The sequence below is a fragment of the Synchiropus splendidus genome, chromosome 1 (genome assembly GCF_027744825.2).
Source record: "Synchiropus splendidus isolate RoL2022-P1 chromosome 1, RoL_Sspl_1.0, whole genome shotgun sequence".
In the NCBI taxonomy this organism is placed as follows: Eukaryota; Metazoa; Chordata; class Actinopteri; order Syngnathiformes; family Callionymidae; genus Synchiropus; species Synchiropus splendidus.
The window spans coordinates 5,076,021-5,097,870 of record NC_071334.1 but is presented as its reverse complement, the minus strand read 5'-3'; the positions used below and the strand labels follow the sequence as shown (position 1 = coordinate 5,097,870).

General features: G+C 52.4%; 1 protein-coding gene across 1 annotated transcript in view; it reads right to left on the bottom strand.

The window, feature by feature from the left end:
* Positions 1–312: 312 nt before the first annotated feature.
* LOC128752221 (mucin-2-like) overlaps positions 313–21,850 on the bottom strand; it is a 41,194-nt gene continuing 19,656 nt past the window's right edge. Inside the window, exons 32-52 of the mRNA XM_053853201.1 lie at positions 14,756–15,280; positions 10,191–10,260; positions 9,361–9,819; positions 9,040–9,272; positions 8,781–8,949; positions 8,407–8,657; positions 8,128–8,311; positions 7,754–8,054; positions 7,485–7,657; positions 7,345–7,414; positions 6,882–7,000; positions 6,770–6,801; positions 6,396–6,564; positions 6,058–6,156; positions 5,889–5,929; positions 1,664–5,800; positions 1,339–1,437; positions 1,118–1,246; positions 993–1,032; positions 793–913; positions 313–667 (exon numbers count right to left, since the gene is read on the bottom strand). Of these exons, the coding sequence (XP_053709176.1) occupies positions 469–667; positions 793–913; positions 993–1,032; positions 1,118–1,246; positions 1,339–1,437; positions 1,664–5,800; positions 5,889–5,929; positions 6,058–6,156; positions 6,396–6,564; positions 6,770–6,801; positions 6,882–7,000; positions 7,345–7,414; positions 7,485–7,657; positions 7,754–8,054; positions 8,128–8,311; positions 8,407–8,657; positions 8,781–8,949; positions 9,040–9,272; positions 9,361–9,819; positions 10,191–10,260; positions 14,756–15,280 (7,620 nt within the window). The 3' untranslated portion in view covers positions 313–468. The remainder of the gene's footprint in view (positions 668–792; positions 914–992; positions 1,033–1,117; positions 1,247–1,338; positions 1,438–1,663; positions 5,801–5,888; positions 5,930–6,057; positions 6,157–6,395; positions 6,565–6,769; positions 6,802–6,881; positions 7,001–7,344; positions 7,415–7,484; positions 7,658–7,753; positions 8,055–8,127; positions 8,312–8,406; positions 8,658–8,780; positions 8,950–9,039; positions 9,273–9,360; positions 9,820–10,190; positions 10,261–14,755; positions 15,281–21,850) is intronic.

Genomic DNA, 21,850 nt, shown 5'->3' with positions numbered 1-21,850 from the left:
CACCTCCTTGTGCGGCCCTTATGTCTTTGTGGGCCCCTTATGCTGGACCCCATAAGGTTAAGCCTCAATTTGAGGATGAAGACTTCAAAGTAACTGGGTCAGGTTCAGAGTCCTGGTCAAGGTTACCCATGTGTTTCGGGTGGTTAAGTTAATGCTGAGAGGCTGGGGAAAGGGTTACAATGAAGTTGTAATTGTTTTATACAACTTAAAACAATTACAACTTAATTGTTTTAAGTTGTAAATAGGTCAGATTTAACCTGGACATGACAGAGGGATTAAAAAAAACAATTCCACACCAGTTTTCTTGTTGCTGAAATATTAATTTTAATCATAATGATTCTGGGAAAATTGAAGAAAGTTAGCATTACACCCTGCCAACACATGACAGGACAAAAAGAAAAAGTGAAAGATTGTGATTTAAAACATGTCAGTTGTTCTGGTCATTCACGGCGCTCAGTATGTCGGTGCTCATCGTCTCCTGCGGCGTGGTCGTGCTGTGGTCCCTGGCACACACTCAGCTTTGGTGCAGCGGCATGATTCCACCACGGTGTAGGTGTGCTGGATCTTGGTTCCATCCTCGCAGGTCATCTCCACCTGCCTCTGACTGGTAGCGTCCTCTTGGCAACACTCACACTGGTGCATCATGGAGTTGGCTGCAGCAGAATATCTGAACACACACACACACATTGACAATACATGTACATTTTTAAAAGACCAGATAAGTTCAAGGCACAAACAATGTGGATTAAATGATGAATCGTTATCGTGTCAGCAAATTTTGTGTTTGCTTACATAGATGTGCTTCCACAGTGGCCTGCACAGGAGGTGACGCTGACCGGCACAGTTGTTCTACACTTGTCAGTCTCCAGGATGATCTCTTCAGTCTGTACCTCACAGACACTGCGCAGTTTGCCTGCAACACACAACTGACTTTTGAGGAAAATGCTCTAGATTTGTGAACTTTGACAAGTCCAGTGTGGCTAGTGACTTACAAGACTTGCAGCATCCGTCAGCATCAGTCGTCTCTGTGCCCTGGACAGACAAAAGAAAAAAAAAAAAGGGATTAGACAGAGAATAGTTTTAACTTCCCAGCATTAACTTGGTGAGACCAACTCACAGGTTCACAGTCATCAGGGTTGAAGGGTGGACAGGACTTGACAATCTCAGTCGTCATCAGTGTATCACCGATCTTATCACAAGTGTATTTGACACATGGATCATCAGGGGAAACATACGTTTCGTTGACCTGTGGAGAAGCACAAGTTGATGAAATGTATCGAGATATATGTCTGAATGACAAAGGGGTTTGGTATGAAGTACAGAGGTTTCAGTGCGTACCCGAATGAAGAGTGTAGAATTATCTGGTGCAGTAACAACACAGCTCTTCTGGACACACTTTCCACAGCACATGACTGGATCAGGTTCATATTCATAACCCTGGAAAGAAAGAAAAAGGATTTAAGGATGGTCCTCAGTAAATAATGACATTGTTGAAAGTCTATCAGGAAGACCCTTGTAACCAGACTTTATTCGCCTCAATACCTGGGACCATCATGAGAAACCTTCTACTCTGTCTCTCCACCATGAACACATGATCTGACTTCATGATAGTGATTTTGTGTTTGAGTGCTGGATGTGTGCAAGGTGAAAGATGAGGACATACCTCAGCGCAGGTCGTGTCGCAGACAATAGGCTGACATGAGATTATGTTAAGCCCTGTCTCGGGATCCGTTTTGGGACCACAGTAACAATCTGTGCAGGGTCCAGGTTGTAGAGGTGTAACTGGTGTGCCAGATGGCAGTGTTATTGATGGTGGCGGTGTGGTTCCCACAGTTGTACCAGACGGTTGCGCTGAGCCTGATGGTTGTGCGGTGGTCATAGCTGTTGTTGGTGATGGTGGCCCAGGTGACACTGTTGGTAGAGCTGGAGTTGTAATGGGTCCTGGACCAGAGGGGGGTGCAGTTGTCTTTGCTGTTGTTCCAGAAGGTTTTCCTGGTCCTAATGGTGGAGCTGTTGTTCCTGCTGTGGTTCCAGAAGGTTGTCCTGGTCCTGCTGGTGGGGCTGTTGCACCAATTGTTGTTCCAGATGGCAGTCCAGGTTGTGATGGTGGTGCTGTAGTTGCCTCTGTCTGCACAGTGGGTTGTCCTGGCCCAGGAGGTGCTGCTGTTGTTGCTGCAGTGGTCTGAGATGGTATGCCAGGTCCCGATGGGAGTGCTGTTGTTCCTGCTGTTTGCCTTGTTGGTTGTCCTGGTCCTGCTGGGGGTGCTGTGGTCATCCCTGCTGTTCCTGAAGGCTGCCCTGGTCCCATAGGAACTGCAGTAGTTGCTGCAGTACCTGGTGCTGGTGCTGTTGGACCTGATGGCTGTCCAGGCCCTGGTGGAGGTGCAGTTCCTGATGGTGGGGCAGTAATGGCTCTAGTTGTTGCTGATGGTGGTCCTGTTGTTTTTGGTGTTGTTAAACTAGGTTGACCAGGTCCTGGCGGTGGTGCTGTGACTGCTGCTGTTGTGGCAGATGGTTGGCCAGGACCAGATGGTGGAACTGTTGTTCCTGCTGCTGTTCCAGTTGGTTGCCCGGGACCTGGGGGTGGTGCTGTGGTCCTAGGTGTTGTTCCAGATGGTTGTCCAGGTCCTGAAGGGATTGCTGTTGTTCCTGCTGTTTTAGATGGTTGTTCAGGTCCTGATGGTGGGCCTGTTGTTCTTGGTGTTGTCCCTGATGGCTGGCCAGGTCCTGGTGGAGGTAAAGATATTCTTGGTGTTGTACCCAATGGTTGACTTGGTCCAGATGGTGGTCCAGTAGTTTTTGGTGTTGTTCCTAATGGTTGACTAGGGCCAGGTGGTGGGGCAGTTGTCCCAGCTGTTGTAGCTGAGGGTTGACCGGGTCCTGGTGGAGGTGCAGATGTTCTTGATGTTGTGCCAGAGGGCTGACCTGGTCCAGGTGCAGGAAGTGTCGTTCTTGGTGTTGCTCCTGATGGTTGACCAGGTCCTGATGGTGGCGCAGTTGTTTTTGGTGTCGTCCCTGAAGGTTGTCCAGGCCCCAGTGGTGGTGCTGTTGTTGCTACTGTTGTCAGAGATGGTTGACCTGGGACAGGGGCAGTTGTGCCCGCTTTTGGCACAGTTACTGCTGCTGTCGATGGTGTTTGAGGTCCTGTTGTTTTTGGTGTTGTTAATGAAGGTAGTCCAGGCCCAGGTGGTGGTGCTGTGACTGCTGCTGTTGTGCCAGAAGGTTGACCAGGGCCAGAAGGTGGAGCTGTTGTTCCAGCTGCTGTTCCAGCTGGTTGACCAGGGCCAGAAGGTGGAGCTGTTGTTCCAGCTGCTGTTCCAGCTGGTTGTCCAGGTCCTGGTGGTGGTCCTGTTGTCTTAGGTGTGGTTCCTGATGGTTGTCCAGGACCTGAAGGTGGTGCTGTTGTTCCTGCTGTTTTAGATGGCTGCCCAGGTCCTGATGGGGCTCCTGTTGTTCTTGGTGTCATTCCTGTTTGTGGACCTGGTCCTGATGGTGGCACTGATGTCCTTGGTGTTGTCCCTGATGGCAAGCCAGGTCCAGTAGGCGGGGGTGTTATTCCAGCTGTGGTTGCTGAGGGTTGCCCAGGTCCTGTTGGAGGCACTGTCGCTCCAAATGTAGTTCTAATTGGTTGACCAGGCCCTGGTGCGGGTGCAGTTGTGCCAGACGGTGGAATAGTTACTGCTACAGTTTTTCCTGATGGTGGTCCGGTTGTTTTTGGTGTTGTCACTGAAGGCTGACCAGGTCCAGGTGGTACTGCTGTTATTGCTGCTGTTGTGCCAGAAGGTTGACCAGGGCCAGAAGGTGGAGCTGTTGTTCCAGCTGCTGTTCCAGTTGGTTGTCCTGGTCCTGATGGTGGACCTGTTGTCTTAGGTGTGGTTCCTGATGGTTGTCCAGGACCTGAAGGTGGTGCTGTTGTTCCTGCTGTTTTAGATGGCTGCCCAGGTCCTGATGGGGCTCCTGTTGTTCTTGGTGTCGTTCCTGTTTGTGGACCTGGTCCTGATGGTGGCACTGATGTCCTACGTGTTGTCCCTGATGGCAAGCCAGGTCCTGAAGGCGGGGGTGTTATTCCAGCTGTGGTTGCTGAGGGTTGCCCTGGTCCTGTTGGAGGCACTGTCGCTCCAAATGTAGTTCTAATTGGTTGACCAGGCCCTGGTGCGGGTGCAGTTGTGCCAGACGGTGGAATAGTTACTGCTACAGTTTTTCCTGATGGTGGTCCTGTTGTTTTTGGTGTTGTCACTGAAGGCTGACCAGGTCCAGGTGGTACTGCTGTTATTGCTGCTGTTGTGCCAGAAGGTTGACCAGGGCCAGAAGGTGGAGCTGTTGTTCCAGCTGCTGTTCCAGTTGGTTGTCCTGGTCCTGATGGTGGACCTGTTGTCTTCGGTGTGGTTCCTGATGGTTGTCCAGGACCTGAAGGTGGTGCTGTTGTTCCTGCTGTTTTAGATGGCTGCCCAGGTCCTGATGGGGCTCCTGTTGTTCTTGGTGTCGTTCCTGTTTGTGTACCTGGCCCTGATGGTGGCACTGATGTCCTTGGTGTTGTACCTGAGGGTTGACCTGGTCCAGATGGTGGGCCTGTTGTTTTTGGTGTTGTTCCTGAAGGCTGACCAGGGCCTGGTGGTGGGGCTCTTGTTGCAGCAGTTGTTCCAGAGGGCTGGCCAGGACCTGTAGCTGGTGCTGTTGTTCTTGGTGTCGTTCCAGATGGCAAACCAGGTCCTGAGGGTGGGGGAGTGATTCCAGCTGTTGTGGCAATGGGACCTGGTCCTGCTGGAGGGGCAGTAGCTCCAATTGTTGTTCCAATTGGTTGACCTGGTCCGGGAGGGGGGGGCTTTGTCCCAGCTGTTGTTCCGATTGGCTGTCCAGGCCCAGATGGGGGTGCTGTTGTTTCTCCTGATGGTGATGGCCTGGCACCTGATGTTGTTCCTAATGGTTGTCCAGGTCCTGGTGCCACCACAGTTGTTCGTGGTGTTGTGCCTGATGGCTGCCCAGGTCCTGGTAGTGGTACTGTTGTCAGTGCTGTTGTTGCTGATGGTTTACCAGGTCCAGTGGGGGGGCGTGTTATAGCAGCTGTTGTTCCAGATGGTTGTCCTGGTGGTGCTGCAGTTGTTCCTGATGTTTTTCCTGAAGGTTGCACTGGTCCAGGTGCTGTTGTCTTTGCTGTTGTCCCTGAAGGCTGTCCTGGACCTGGTGGTGGAACTGTTGTTGCTGCTGTTGCTCCTGAAGGTTTCCCAGGTCCTGAGGGTGGTGCTGTTATACCTACTGTCGTTCCTAGTGGTTGACCGGGCCCAAGAGGCGACACTGTTGTTCCTGATGGCTGACCTGGTCCTGGCAGCGGTGCTGTTGTTCCGGATGGTTGACCAGGTCCTGGTAGTGGTGCTGTTGTTCTGGATGGTTGACCAGGTCCTGGCAGTGGTGCCGTTGTTCCTGATGGTTGACCAGGTCCTGGTAGCGGTGCTGTTGTTCCGGATGGTTGACCAGGTCCTGGTAGTGGTGCTGTTGTTCTGGATGGTTGACCAGGTCCTGGCAGTGGTGCCGTTGTTCCTGATGGTTGACCAGGTCCTGGTAGTGGTGCTGTTGTTCTGGATGGTTGACCAGGTCCTGGCAGCGGTGCTGTTGTTCTGGATGGTTGACCAGGTAGGGCAGTTATTCCAAAGGTTGTTCCAGATGGCTGTCCTGGTCCTGAAGGCACAGGTGTTGTTCTTGCTGTGGTTCCTAAGGGTTGTACGGGTCTTGATGGTGTTGTTCCAGGAGGCTGCACTGTAGGAGGCCCTGTAGTTGGTTCTGTTTTTGGAATCTTCTCACCAGGCTAGGGAAGAAGATTAGCAAAATGAATATGGTGCTTAAACACTGCATTTTTTTTCATGGTTTCAGGAGGTTATGAAATGGTTTGTTACCTCAAACTCAGTCATGTCATAGACACAGACACCCTTTGGCACTGCAAAGACATCCAAGTGACATGATGAGTTGGCTTAATTTGTGACACAATTTAAGTCAAGATCACTTTTTCTTAATAAAAAAAAATTAAAAAAGGAAAAAAATAATAAAACATCTTGCTTAACTGACCGCAGCTGTATGTTTGACAGCAGGTTCCATTGTTGGTGATGTTGAGTGAAAATCCCAATTCACAAGTGATTTTCTCTGGACAAAGGTTTACATTGCATTCTGTGGGAGAGAAATAGCATTGACAAATATATCAACAAAAATATCTCAAAAGGATTACAGTTCAAATGGTGATGTCATCATTTATCAAACTCAAACAACGACACCAACTTTACTGTATTTCTGACCCAGTCTCCATTTACATAATGAATAACATAAAGTATCAAATGAAATACTGCTAACAGCTGCAAATTAACTTTGCATTGGGAACAACTTTCAAATAATACAACACAATAACCAACCGCAGGACTGTTTTGGGCAGCAGCCTTCTGTCTTGTTGACGAGCACTTGTCCCAGCTCGGCGCAGTCGGGAACCTCTTCTTCTTTACATTTAACTGGCTCACAATGGATCCCCATAGCATCGCTGTCACACTCGCAGACTTGACAATTGGCTGTCCACGTATCACCAGGCTGATGAAATGGAAACATTTACCAATTCATCAATTCACAGCTGCAATTCATCAAGATTATATTTTTGCAGGAATGTTTTTGTATTTTCTATTTTTTTGTAAATCGCTCAAGCGATTCGGCACATGCAAACAGTGATCGTGGAAAATCTGCCCCAACGTATCCAACTTTGTGGGCTAATATGTATTCATGGACTCAAGTCACTCACCTTCATTGGCCGTCCATCTGGGCCGACGCAATCTGGAATTGATAAAAAGATTTGTGTGTATGCTGTTCTTTCAGAAAAGTAATTCAAAGAATAGTGATGATCCAGGTCTTACCACAATACTTCACGCATGTATCGTAGACCGTGTTGAACAATGTGGTGCCTTCGGAACAGTAGCAACCCTCTTTGGTGGAGTTTGGGGAGAATGAGTCGGCTTCGTACTTTTTATTGTATCTGTTTTCAGAAGAGTTGATATGAAATATCAAATGTAATAGAACAATAACTGATACTGCTCTGTGAATGAGGACACCCCTGAGGGCCTGGAAGAATCCGGCACAGACTTTTTTTTTTTTTTTACTTAGCACAACAGTTAAGTAAAAAGAGTTTTGAGTTTAGTTAATCCGGATATTTAATTTCACTATATTTAAGGAATGGTTGAAATTTTGATTGAATTACATGGACACATACAAAAATCAACTTAACATTTGCAAAGTATTAGTCATAACCAGGCATAAATATTTCACTGAAATAAGTAGAGATGAAAATGAAATGAAAATATGACCTCAAGAATCACTAACCTGTCATTACATGTGGGCTCCACGTTAGGACCACAGGCCTTGTACACCTTATTGGCAGGACATACATGCTCTGCAGGAAAAACATTCACGCATGATTTTTGGAATCATGCTTCAGTCAGCCAGAAGGCATCTTTACTCACCACATTGCCCATTGGTGTAATTTCTCCAATCAATACAGATACCTTCACGAGCACACTCAGTTGCATAAGCATCCAGGCTGTCACATGGATTACCGCTGCCATCACAATTGTCAGTCACACAGGATGACTTATAAGGTTCAGACGGGACAACTGAATAGCAAGGCTCAAACACACTTTGAAAGGAAAGAAAACACTAAAGTCAGTGAGTGATGCAAGAGAGCATAGAATTTACATGTATGAAAATTTTTGAATTTGTAGGTGTCTCACACCTGCTGCTTAGAAGCTCACATATGGCTGGTTTGCAAACAGTGGGTGTTGTTGTGATTGACGGAGTTGTTGGTGTTGGGGGTCTTGAAGTTGGTGTTGGGGGTCTTGAAGTTGGTGTGGTGTATCCTGGAGTAGTAACAGTGGGTGGGGTTGTGAATGCTGGGGTTGTGGTAGGATAAACTGGTGTGGAAGTGGGGACACATGGTTCTCCAGGTACAGTCCACTCTCCTGAAGTGGTAGGACAATCGCCAACCTGACCGTTGGGAGAACGGCAGTCATTGGACTGTGAGTTGTCACATGTTCCTGGAAAACAGATTCACAAAATTGGTGGTCCTGGTCCTGGTTTGTATTCAACTTGACTGTCAGATCAACTCACCACACAGTCCCTCCGTTTTCCCACTAAATATCTGAGAACTAAGTGAGACAAGGATGAGAGTGGGTGAGTAGACGACTTCTGTCCTTATGTCTGGTATCTCCACTTTAACAACCATATCGGAGCTTGTGATGCGCACCACTGAATTACTGAAGGCAGGATAGATTCGTTTCTGATTCACATAAACCTGCAGGAAGAAAGTAATCCATATGATTATTTCCAAACAAATAGAACCCAGAATATACTCCAATAGAACAGGTGGTCAGGTGAGCAAAAACTTACCTCATTAGTTATTTCTGAAACTGAATTTTTACTATGAGTTAAATATATTGTATCGGCTCCATATGTGACTGTTAGTGACTGGGGACAGAAGCTTTGGTCTTCTGTCTGACAGTCTGCATTGTTTACGGTGATGTTGAGCTCATAATTATTCACTATTTCTTTGACCAGATAGTAAGAACATTGGCCATTGAAATCGTATTTAAATCCGTCGAATGTCCGGAAGTGGGTTTTTGTCCAAGTGCTGCAGATACCTAGAAACAAGGAAGGAACATGTGTCTGTCTTCGTATAGTGAACATGAACAATCAAAATCAAAGATTGTGTCAAAGGGTTTTTGTCAAATGATGAAAAGAATAATATATGTTGAGCAACTTACATTCACATTGTTTTTCATAGCAGCAACCATCTTCGCTGACCAAGACAGGCTCACGTCCATTGGCACACACAATTGGCCGAGGTGTGGCACAAATGCTGGCAATCTCTTCGACATTGCCTTCTATACATGTAGCTGTTGTGCAATTATCGGTTTTCCAGGTCTCTCCATTCTAAATTTGGACAGTGAGCAGCATAAAATGAAGAATCCAATGAGATTACGATGTAAAACGCTGATTTAAAAAGATAAGAATTCACCAAACCTTGCGAGGTGGATCCAAATGTATACAGTCAAGAGTAGTTGTGAATGGTGGGGTGGTTATAGTTGGGGGAACAGTGGGTGGTGGGATAGTGCTTATAAATACAGCTGTGGTAGCTGGAACAGTGGTGCTCAGCGTGACACATGGATTGTGTTTTTTGTCAATTTCACAAGAGGCATTGCAGTAGGCAGTATAACACCACCCTAAGCCATCGGTGACGTTGTACACAATGTCCCCTGAAAAGGATGATGCAATGGTGAAGACATGTACATATAAGAAAACAGATCTATCAAAACATTCAACAATTGAAGACTGGAGACATACCAGGACTATAGGAGGTTCCATTCACATTGCAGAGGCATAACGTCGGAGTAGTAAAAGGGGAAACTGGGGTTGCAGCTGAAAGTGTAGGTGTTACAACAGAAGTAAATGCAGTCGCGCTAACAGGGGGAGTCTTTGTGATAGGAGAGATTAAGGTGGTTGCTGTTGTCAAAGTTTGTGTGGTAAATACGGAAGACACAACACCTGTTGTTAGAGTTGGAGTTGCTGTGACAAAAGGTGTGGTTGTTCTGACTGGTGGGGTAACCACTGGTACTTTAGTAGTTCCCGTGACGACAGATGGCGTTGAGGTGACAACAGCTGTGGTTGGTCCTGCTGTTGTGACAACCGGGACCTTTGTTGTGGACACGACAACAGGAGTGGTAGCAGCGGACACAGGTCCAGTGGTCACGATCGGTGGCTGCGTAACTGCGGTGCCTGTTGTTGGACCTGGAGTTGCTGTGACTGAAGGGGTAACCACTGGTACTTTAGTAGTTACGGTGACGACAGATGGCGTTGAGGTGACAACAGCTGTGGTTGGTCCTGCTGTTGTGACAACCGGGACCTTTGTTGTGGACACGACAACAGGAGTGGTAGCAGCGGACACAGGTCCAGTGGTGACAATCGGTGGCTGCGTAACTGCGGTGCCTGTTGTTGGACCTGGAGTTGCTGTGACTGAAGGGGTGGTTGGTCCGACTGGTGGGGTAACCACAGGCGCTTTAGTAGTTCCGGTGACGACAGATGGCGTTGAGGTGACAACAGCTGTGGTTGGTCCTGCTGTTGTGACTACCGGGACCTTTGTTGTGGACACGACAACAGGAGTGGTAGCAGTGGACACAGGTCCAGTGGTGACAATCGGTGGCTGCGTAACTGCAGTGCCTGTTGTTGGACCTGGAGTTGCTGTGACTGAAGGGGTGGTTGTACCGACTTGTGGGGTAACCACTGGTACTTTAGTAGTTCCCGTGACGACAGATGGCGTTGAGGTGACAACAGCTGTGGTTGGTCCTGCTGTTGTGACAACCGGGACCTTTGTTGTGGACACGACAACAGGAGTGGTAGCAGCGGACACAGGTCCAGTGGTCACAATTGGTGGCTGCGTAACTGCGGTGCCTGTTGTTGGACCTGGAGTTGCTGTGACTGAAGGGGTGGTTGGTCCGACTGGTGGGGTAACCACTGGCACTTTAGTAGTTCCGGTGACAACAGATGGCGTTGAGGTGACAACAGCCGTGGTTGGTCCTGCTGTTGTGACAACCGGGACCTTTGTTGTGGACACGACAACAGGAGTGGTAGCAGCGGACACAGGTCCAGTAGTCACAATTGGTGGCTGAGTGACTGCGGTGCCTGTGGTTGGACGTGGAGTTGCCGTGACTGAAGGGGTGGTTGGTCCGACTGGTGGGGTCACCACAGGCGCTTTAGTAGTTCCGGTTACGACAGATGGCGTTGAGGTGACAACAGCTGTGGTTGGTCCTGCTGTTGTGACAACCGGTACCTTTGTTGTGGACACGACAACAGGAGTGGTAGCAGCGGACACAGGTCCAGTGGTCACAATTGGTGGCTGCGTGACTGCGGTGCCTGTGGTTGGACCTCGAGTTGCTGTGACTGAAGGGGTGGTTGGTCCGACTGGTGGGGTAACCACAGGCGCTTTAGTAGTTCCGGTGACGACAGATGGCGTTGAGGTGACAACAGCTGTGGTTGGTCCTGCTGTTGTGACAACCGGTACCTTTGTTGTGGACACGACAACAGGAGTGGTAGCAGCGGACACAGGTCCAGTGGTCACAATTGGTGGCTGCGTGACTGCGGTGCCTGTTGTTGGACCGGGAGTTGCTGTGACTGAAGGGGTGGTTGGTCCGACTGGTGGGGTAACCACAGGCGCTTTAGTAGTTCCGGTGACGACAGATGGCGTTGAGGTGACAACAGCTGTGGTTGGTCCTGCTGTCGTGACAACCGGTACCTTTGTTGTGGACACGACAACAGGAGTGGTAGCAGCGGACACAGGTCCAGTGGTCACAATTGGTGGCTGCGTGACTGCGGTGCCTGTTGTTGGACCTGGAGTTGCTGTGACTGAAGGGGTGGTTGTACCGACTGGTGGGGTAACCACTGGCACTTTAGTAGTTCCCGTGACGACAGATGGCGTTGAGGTGACAACAGCTGTGGTTGGTCCTGCTGTTGTGACAACCGGGACTCTTGTTGTGGACACGACAACAGGAGTGGTAGCAGCGGACACAGGTCCAGTGGTCACAATCGGTGGCTGCGTAACTGCGGTGCCTGTTGTTGGACCTGGAGTTGCTGTGACTGAAGGGGTGGTTGGTCCGACTGGTGGGGTAACCACAGGCACTTTAGTAGTTCCGGTGACAACAGATGGCGTTGAGGTGACAACAGCCGTGGTAGGTCCTGCTGTTGTGACTACCGGGACCTTTGTTGTGGACACGACAACAGGAGTGGTAGCAGTGGACACAGGTCCAGTAGTCACAATTGGTGGCTGAGTGACTGCGGTGCCTGTGGTTGGACGTGGAGTTGCCGTGACTGAAGGGGTGGTTGATCCGACTGGTGGGGTCACCACAGGCGCTTTAGTAGTTCCGGTTACGACAGATGGCGTTGAGGTGACAACAGCTGTGGTTGGTCCTGCTGTTGTGACAACCGGTACCTTTGTTGTGGACACGACAACAGGAGTGGTAGCAGCGGACACAGGTCCAGTGGTCACAATTGGTGGCTGCGTGACTGCGGTGCCTGTGGTTGGACCTCGAGTTGCTGTGACTGAAGGGGTGGTTGGTCCGACTGGTGGGGTAACCACAGGCGCTTTAGTAGTTCCGGTGACGACAGATGGCGTTGAGGTGACAACAGCTGTGGTTGGTCCTGCTGTCGTGACAACCGGTACCTTTGTTGTGGACACGACAACAGGAGTGGTAGCAGCGGACACAGGTCCAGTGGTCACAATTGGTGGCTGCGTGACTGCGGTGCCTGTTGTTGGACCTGGAGTTGCTGTGACTGAAGGGGTGGTTGGACCGACTGGTGGGGTAACCACTGGCACTTTAGTAGTTCCCGTGACGACAGATGGCGTTGAGGTGACAACAGCTGTGGTTGGTCCTGCTGTTGTGACAACCGGGACTCTTGTTGTGGACACGACAACAGGAGTGGTAGCAGCGGACACAGGTCCAGTGGTCACAATCGGTGGCTGCGTAACTGCGGTGCCTGTTGTTGGACCTGGAGTTGCTGTGACTGAAGGGGTGGTTGGTCCGACTGGTGGGGTAACCACAGGCACTTTAGTAGTTCCGGTGACAACAGATGGCGTTGAGGTGACAACAGCCGTGGTAGGTCCTGCTGTTGTGACTACCGGGACCTTTGTTGTGGACACGACAACAGGAGTGGTAGCAGTGGACACAGGTCCAGTGGTCACAATCGGTGGCTGAGTGACTGCGGTGCCTGTTGTTGGACCTGGAGTTGCTGTGACTGAAGGGGTGGTTGGTCCGACTGGTGGGGTAACCACTGGTACTTTAGTAGTTCCGGTGACGACAGATGGCGTTGAGGTGACAACAGCTGTGGTTGGTCCTGCTGTTGTGACCACCGGTACCTTTGTTGTGGACACGACAACAGGAGTGGTAGCAGCGGACACAGGTCCAGTGGTCACAATTGGAGGCTGCGTGACTGCGGTGCCTGTTGTTGGACCTGGAGTTGCTGTGACTGAAGGGGTGGTTGGTCCGACTGGTGGGGTAACCACAGGCGCTTTAGTAGTTCCGGTGACGACAGATGGCGTTGAGGTGACAACAGCTGTGGTTGGTCCTGCTGTCGTGACAACCGGTACCTTTGTTGTGGACACGACAACAGGAGTGGTAGCAGCGGACACAGGTCCAGTGGTCACAATTGGTGGCTGCGTGACTGCGGTGCCTGTTGTTGGACCTGGAGTTGCTGTGACTGAAGGGCTGGTTGGTCCGACTGGTGGGGTAACTACAGGCGCTTTAGTAGTTCCGGTGACGACAGATGGCGTTGAGGTGACAACAGCTGTGGTTGGTCCTGCTGTTGTGACAACCGGGACCTTTGTTGTGGACACGACAACAGGTGTGGTTGCAGTGGACACAGGTCCAGTGGTCACAATTGGTGGCTGAGTGACTGCGGTGCCTGTTGTTGGACCTGGAGTTGCTGTGACTGAAGGGGTGGTTGTACCGACTTGTGGAGTAACCACTGGCACTTTAGTAGTTCCCGTGACGACAGATGGCGTTGAGGTGACAACAGCTGTGGTTGGTCCTGCTGTTGTGACAACCGGTACCTTTGTTGTGGACACGACAACAGGAGTGGTAGCAGCGGACACAGGTCCAGTGGTCACAATCGGTGGCTGCGTGACTGCGGTGCCTGTGGTTGGACCTGGAGTTGCTGTGACTGAAGGGGTGGTTGGTCCGACTGGTGGGGTAACCACAGGCGCTTTAGTAGTTCCGGTGACGACAGATGGCGTTGAGGTGACAACAGCTGTGGTTGGTCCTGCTGTCGTGACAACCGGTACCTTTGTTGTGGACACGACAACAGGAGTGGTAGCAGCGGACACAGGTCCAGTGGTCACAATTGGTGGCTGCGTGACTGCGGTGCCTGTGGTTGGACCTCGAGTTGCTGTGACTGAAGGGGTGGTTGGTCCGACTGGTGGGGTAACCACAGGCGCTTTAGTAGTTCCGGTGACGACAGATGGCGTTGAGGTGACAACAGCTGTGGTTGGTCCTGCTGTTGTGACAACCGGTACCTTTGTTGTGGACACGACAACAGGAGTGGTAGCAGCGGACACAGGTCCAGTGGTCACAATTGGTGGCTGCGTGACTGCGGTGCCTGTTGTTGGACCGGGAGTTGCTGTGACTGAAGGGGTGGTTGGTCCGACTGGTGGGGTAACCACAGGCGCTTTAGTAGTTCCGGTGACGACAGATGGCGTTGAGGTGACAACAGCTGTGGTTGGTCCTGCTGTCGTGACAACCGGTACCTTTGTTGTGGACACGACAACAGGAGTGGTAGCAGCGGACACAGGTCCAGTGGTCACAATTGGTGGCTGCGTGACTGCGGTGCCTGTTGTTGGACCTGGAGTTGCTGTGACTGAAGGGGTGGTTGTACCGACTGGTGGGGTAACCACTGGCACTTTAGTAGTTCCCGTGACGACAGATGGCGTTGAGGTGACAACAGCTGTGGTTGGTCCTGCTGTTGTGACAACCGGGACCTTTGTTGTGGACACGACAACAGGTGTGGTTGCAGTGGACACAGGTCCAGTGGTCACAATTGGTGGCTGAGTGACTGCGGTGCCTGTTGTTGGACCTGGAGTTGCTGTGACTGAAGGGGTGGTTGTACCGACTTGTGGAGTAACCACTGGCACTTTAGTAGTTCCCGTGACGACAGATGGCGTTGAGGTGACAACAGCTGTGGTTGGTCCTGCTGTTGTGACAACCGGTACCTTTGTTGTGGACACGACAACAGGAGTGGTAGCAGCGGACACAGGTCCAGTGGTCACAATCGGTGGCTGCGTGACTGCGGTGCCTGTGGTTGGACCTGGAGTTGCTGTGACTGAAGGGGTGGTTGGTCCGACTGGTGGGGTAACCACAGGCGCTTTAGTAGTTCCGGTGACGACAGATGGCGTTGAGGTGACAACAGCTGTGGTTGGTCCTGCTGTCGTGACAACCGGTACCTTTGTTGTGGACACGACAACAGGAGTGGTAGCAGCGGACACAGGTCCAGTGGTCACAATTGGTGGCTGCGTGACTGCGGTGCCTGTGGTTGGACCTCGAGTTGCTGTGACTGAAGGGGTGGTTGGTCCGACTGGTGGGGTAACCACAGGCGCTTTAGTAGTTCCGGTGACGACAGATGGCGTTGAGGTGACAACAGCTGTGGTTGGTCCTGCTGTTGTGACAACCGGTACCTTTGTTGTGGACACGACAACAGGAGTGGTAGCAGCGGACACAGGTCCAGTGGTCACAATTGGTGGCTGCGTGACTGCGGTGCCTGTTGTTGGACCGGGAGTTGCTGTGACTGAAGGGGTGGTTGGTCCGACTGGTGGGGTAACCACAGGCGCTTTAGTAGTTCCGGTGACGACAGATGGCGTTGAGGTGACAACAGCTGTGGTTGGTCCTGCTGTCGTGACAACCGGTACCTTTGTTGTGGACACGACAACAGGAGTGGTAGCAGCGGACACAGGTCCAGTGGTCACAATTGGTGGCTGCGTGACTGCGGTGCCTGTTGTTGGACCTGGAGTTGCTGTGACTGAAGGGGTGGTTGTACCGACTGGTGGGGTAACCACTGGCACTTTAGTAGTTCCCGTGACGACAGATGGCGTTGAGGTGACAACAGCTGTGGTTGGTCCTGCTGTCGTGACAACCGGTACCTTTGTTGTGGACACGACAACCGGAGTGGTAGCAGCGGACACAGGTCCAGTGGTCACAATTGGTGGCTGCGTGACTGCGGTGCCTGTTGTTGGACCTGGAGTTGCTGTGACTGAAGGGGTGGTTGGTCCGACTGGTGGGGTAACTACAGGCGCTTTAGTAGTTCCGGTGACGACAGATGGCGTTGAGGTGACAACAGCTGTGGTTGGTCCTGCTGTTGTGACAACCGGGACCTTTGTTGTGGACACGACAACAGGAGTGGTAGCAGCGGACACAGGTCCAGTGGTCACAATCGGTGGCTGCGTGACTGCGGTGCCTGTGGTTGGACCTGGAGTTGCTGTGACTGAAGGGGTGGTTGGTCCGACTGGTGGGGTAACCACAGGCGCTTTAGTAGTTCCGGTGACGACAGATGGCGTTGAGGTGACAACAGCTGTGGTTGGTCCTGCTGTCGTGACAACCGGTACCTTTGTTGTGGACACGACAACAGGAGTGGTAGCAGCGGACACAGGTCCAGTGGTCACAATTGGTGGCTGCGTGAGTGCGGTGCCTGTTGTTGGACCTGGAGTTGCCGTGACTGAAGGGGTGGTTGTACCGACTGGTGGGGTAACCACTGGTACTTTAGTAGTTCCGGTGACGACAGATGGCGTTGAGGTGACAACAGCTGTGGTTGGTCCTGCTGTTGTGACAACCGGGACCTTTGTTGTGGACACGACAACAGGAGTGGTAGCAGTGGACACAGGTCCAGTGGTCACAATCGGTGGCTGAGTGACTGCGGTGCCTGTTGTTGGACCTGGAGTTGCTGTGACTGAAGGGGTGGTTGGTCCGACTGGTGGGGTAACCACAGGCGCTTTAGTAGTTCCGGTGACGACAGATGGCGTTGAGGTGACAACAGCTGTGGTTGGTCCTGCTGTTGTGACAACCGGTACCTTTGTTGTGGACACGACAACAGGAGTGGTAGCAGTGGACACAGGTCCAGTGGTCACAATCGGTGGCTGAGTGACTGCGGTGCCTGTTGTTGGACCTGGAGTTGCTGTGACTGAAGGGGTGGTTGGTCCGACTGGTGGGGTAACCACTGGTACTTTCGTAGTTCCGGTGACGACAGATGGCGTTGAGGTGACAACAGCTGTGGTTGGTCCTGCTGTTGTGACAACCGGTACCTTTGTTGTGGACACGACAACAGGAGTGGTAGCAGCGGACACAGGTCCAGTGGTCACAATAGGTGGCTGCGTGACTGCGGTGCCTGTGGTTGGACCTGGAGTTGCTGTGACTGAAGGGGTGGTTGGTCCGACTGGTGGGGTAACCACTGGTACTTTAGTAGTTCCGGTGACGACAGATGGCGTTGAGGTGACAACAGCTGTGGTTGGTCCTGCTGTTGTGACAACCGGTACCTTTGTTGTGGACACGACAACAGGAGTGGTAGCAGTGGACACAGGTCCAGTGGTCACAATTGGTGGCTGCGTGACTGCGGTGCCTGTGGTTGGACCTGGAGTTGCTGTGACTGAAGGGGTGGTTGGTCCGACTGGTGGGGTCACCACAGGCGCTTTAGTAGTTCCGGTGACGACAGATGGCGTTGAGGTGACAACAGCTGTGGTTGGTCCTGCTGTTGTGACAACCGGGACCTTTGTTGTGGACACAACAACAGGTGTGGTTGCAGTGGACACAGGTCCAGTGGTCACAATTGGTGGCTGAGTGACTGCGGTGCCTGTTGTTGGACCTGGAGTTGCTGTGACTGAAGGGGTGGTTATACCGACTTGTGGAGTAACCACTGGCACTTTAGTAGTTCCCGTGACGACAGATGGCGTTGAGGTGACAACAGCTGTGGTTGGTCCTGCTGTTGTGACAACCGGGACCTTTGTTGTGGACACGACAACAGGAGTGGTAGCAGTGGACACAGGTCCAGTGGTCACAATTGGTGGCTGAGTGACTGCGGTGCCTGTTGTTGGACCTGGAGTTGCTGTGACTGAAGGGGTGGTTGGTCCGACTGGTGGGGTCACCACAGGCGCTTTAGTAGTTCCGGTGACGACAGATGGCGTTGAGGTGACAACAGCTGTAGTTGGTCCTGCTGTTGTGACAACCGGTACCTTTGTTGTGGACACGACAACAGGAGTGGTAGCAGCGGACACAGGTCCAGTGGTCACAATTGGTGGCTGCGTGACTGCGGTGCCTGTGGTTGGACCTGGAGTTGCTGTGACTGAAGGGGTGGTTGGTCCGACTGGTGGGGTCACCACAGGCGCTTTAGTAGTTCCGGTGACGACAGATGGCGTTGAGGTGACAACAGCTGTGGTTGGTCCTGCTGTTGTGACAACCGGTACCTTTGTTGTGGACACGACAACAGGAGTGGTAGCAGTGGACACAGGTCCAGTGGTCACAATCGGTGGCTGAGTGACTGCGGTGCCTGTTGTTGGACCTGGAGTTGCTGTGACTGAAGGGGTGGTTGGTCCGACTGGTGGGGTAACCACTGGTACTTTCGTAGTTCCGGTGACGACAGATGGCGTTGAGGTGACAACAGCTGTGGTTGGTCCTGCTGTTGTGACAACCGGTACCTTTGTTGTGGACACGACAACAGGAGTGGTAGCAGCGGACACAGGTCCAGTGGTCACAATTGGTGGCTGCGTGACTGCGGTGCCTGTGGTTGGACCTGGAGTTGCTGTGACTGAAGGGGTGGTTGGTCCGACTGGTGGGGTAACCACTGGTACTTTAGTAGTTCCGGTGACGACAGATGGCGTTGAGGTGACAACAGCTGTGGTTGGTCCTGCTGTTGTGACAACCGGTACCTTTGTTGTGGACACGACAACAGGAGTGGTAGCAGTGGACACAGGTCCTGTGGTCACAATTGGTGGCTGCGTGACTGCGGTGCCTGTGGTTGGACCTGGAGTTGCTGTGACTGAAGGGGTGGTTGGTCCGACTGGTGGGGTCACCACAGGCGCTTTAGTAGTTCCGGTGACGACAGATGGCGTTGAGGTGACAACAGCTGTGGTTGGTCCTGCTGTTGTGACAACCGGTACCTTTGTTGTGGACACGACAACAGGAGTGGTAGCAGCGGACACAGGTCCAGTGGTGACAATCGGTGGCTGCGTGACTGCGGTGCCTGTTGTTGGACCTGGAGTTGCTGTGACTGAAGGGGTGGTTGGTCCGACTGGTGGGGTAACCACTGGTACTTTAGTAGTTCCGGTGACGACAGATGGCGTTGAGGTGACAACAGCTGTGGTTGGTCCTGCTGTTGTGACTACTGGGACTCTTGTTGTGGACACGACAACAGGAGTGGTAGCAGTGGACACAGGTCCAGTGGTCACAATTGGTGGCTGCGTGAATGCGGTGCCTGTGGTTGGACCTGGAGTTGCTGTGACTGAAGGGGTGGTTGGTCCGACTGGTGGGGTCACCACAGGCGCTTTAGTAGTTCCGGTGACGACAGATGGCGTTGAGGTGACAACAGCTGTGGTTGGTCCTGCTGTTGTGACAACCGGGACCTTTGTTGTGGACACGACAACAGGAGTGGTAGCAGTGGACACAGGTCCCGTGGTCACAATAGGTGGCTGAGTGACTGCGGTGCCTGTTGTTGGACCTGGAGTTGCTGTGACTGACGGGGTGGTTGGTCCAACTGGTGGGGTAACCACTGGTACTTTAGTAGTTCCGGTGACGACAGATGGCGTTGAGGTGACAACAGCTGTGGTTGGTCCTGCTGTTGTGACAACCGGTACCTTTGTTGTGGACACAACAACAGGAGTGGTAGCAGCGGACACAGGTCCAGTGGTCACAATTGGTGGCTGCGTGACTGCGGTGCCTGTGGTTGGACCTGGAGTTGCTGTGACTGAAGGGGTGGTTGGTCCGACTGGTGGGGTCACCACAGGCGCTTTAGTAGTTCCGGTGACGACAGATGGCGTTGAGGTGACAACAGCTGTGGTTGGTCCTGCTGTTGTGACAACCGGTACCTTTGTTGTGGACACGACAACAGGAGTGGTAGCAGCGGACACAGGTCCAGTGGTGACAATCGGTGGCTGCGTGACTGCGGTGCCTGTTGTTGGACCTGGAGTTGCTGTGACTGAAGGGGTGGTTGGTCCGACTGGTGGGGTAACCACTGGTACTTTAGTAGTTCCCGTGACGACAGATGGCGTTGAGGTGACAACAGCTGTGGTTGGTCCTGCTGTTGTGACTACTGGGACTCTTGTTGTGGACACGACAACAGGAGTGGTAGCAGCGGACACAGGTCCAGTGGTCACAATCGGTGGCTGCGTAACTGCGGTGCCTGTTGTTGGACCTGGAGTTGCTGTGACTGAAGGGGTGGTTGGTCCGACTGGTGGGGTAACCACTGGTACTTTAGTAGTTCCGGTGACAACAGATGGCGTTGAGGTGACAACAGCCGTGGTAGGTCCTGCTGTTGTGACTACCGGGACCTTTGTTGTGGACACGACAACAGGAGTGGTAGCAGTGGACACAGGTCCAGTGGTCACAATCGGTGGCTGAGTGACTGCGGTGCCTGTTGTTGGACCTGGAGTTGCTGTGACTGAAGGGGTGGTTGGTCCGACTGGTGGGGTAACCACTGGTACTTTAGTAGTTCCGGTGACGACAGATGGCGTTGAGGTGACAACAGCTGTGGTTGGTCCTGCTGTTGTGACCACCGGTACCTTTGTTGTGGACACGACAACAGGAGTGGTAGCAGCGGACACAGGTCCAGTGGTCACAATTGGAGGTTGCGTGACTGCGGTGCCTGTAGTTGGACCTGGAGTTGCTGTGACTGAAGGGGTGGTTGGTCCGACTGGTGGGGTAACCACAGGCGCTTTAGTAGTTCCGGTGACGACAGATGGCGTTGAGGTGACAACAGCTGTGGTTGGTCCTGCTGTCGTGACAACCGGTACCTTTGTTGTGGACACGACAACAGGAGTGGTAGCAGCGGACACAGGTCCAGTGGTCACAATTGGTGGCTGCGTGACTGCGGTGCCTGTTGTTGGACCTGGAGTTGCTGTGACTGAAGGGGTGGTTGGTCCGACTGGTGGGGTAACTACAGGCGCTTTAGTAGTTCCGGTGACGACAGATGGCGTTGAGGTGACAACAGCTGTGGTTGGTCCTGCTGTTGTGACAACCGGGACCTTTGTTGTGGACACGACAACAGGTGTGGTTGCAGTGGACACAGGTCCAGTGGTCACAATTGGTGGTTGAGTGACTGCGGTGCCTGTTGTTGGACCTGGAGTTGCTGTGACTGAAGGGGTGGTTGTACCGACTTGTGGAGTAACCACTGGCACTTTAGTAGTTCCCGTGACGACAGATGGCGTTGAGGTGACAACAGCTGTGGTTGGTCCTGCTGTCGTGACAACCGGTACCTTTGTTGTGGACACGACAACAGGAGTGGTAGCAGCGGACACAGGTCCAGTGGTCACAATTGGTGGCTGCGTGACTGCGGTGCCTGTGGTTGGACCTCGAGTTGCTGTGACTGAAGGGGTGGTTGGTCCGACTGGTGGGGTAACCACAGGCGCTTTAGTAGTTCCGGTGACGACAGATGGCGTTGAGGTGACAACAGCTGTGGTTGGTCCTGCTGTTGTGACAACCGGTACCTTTGTTGTGGACACGACAACAGGAGTGGTAGCAGCGGACACAGGTCCAGTGGTCACAATTGGTGGCTGCGTGACTGCGGTGCCTGTTGTTGGACCGGGAGTTGCTGTGACTGAAGGGGTGGTTGGTCCGACTGGTGGGGTAACCACAGGCGCTTTAGTAGTTCCGGTGACGACAGATGGCGTTGAGGTGACAACAGTTGTGGTTGGTCCTGCTGTCGTGACAACCGGTACCTTTGTTGTGGACACGACAACAGGAGTGGTAGCAGCGGACACAGGTCCAGTGGTCACAATTGGTGGCTGCGTGACTGCGGTGCCTGTGGTTGGACCTCGAGTTGCTGTGACTGAAGGGGTGGTTGGTCCGACTGGTGGGGTAACCACAGGCGCTTTAGTAGTTCCGGTGACGACAGATGGCGTTGAGGTGACAACAGCTGTGGTTGGTCCTGCTGTTGTGACAACCGGTACCTTTGTTGTGGACACGACAACAGGAGTGGTAGCAGCGGACACAGGTCCAGTGGTCACAATTGGTGGCTGCGTGACTGCGGTGCCTGTTGTTGGACCGGGAGTTGCTGTGACTGAAGGGGTGGTTGGTCCGACTGGTGGGGTAACCACAGG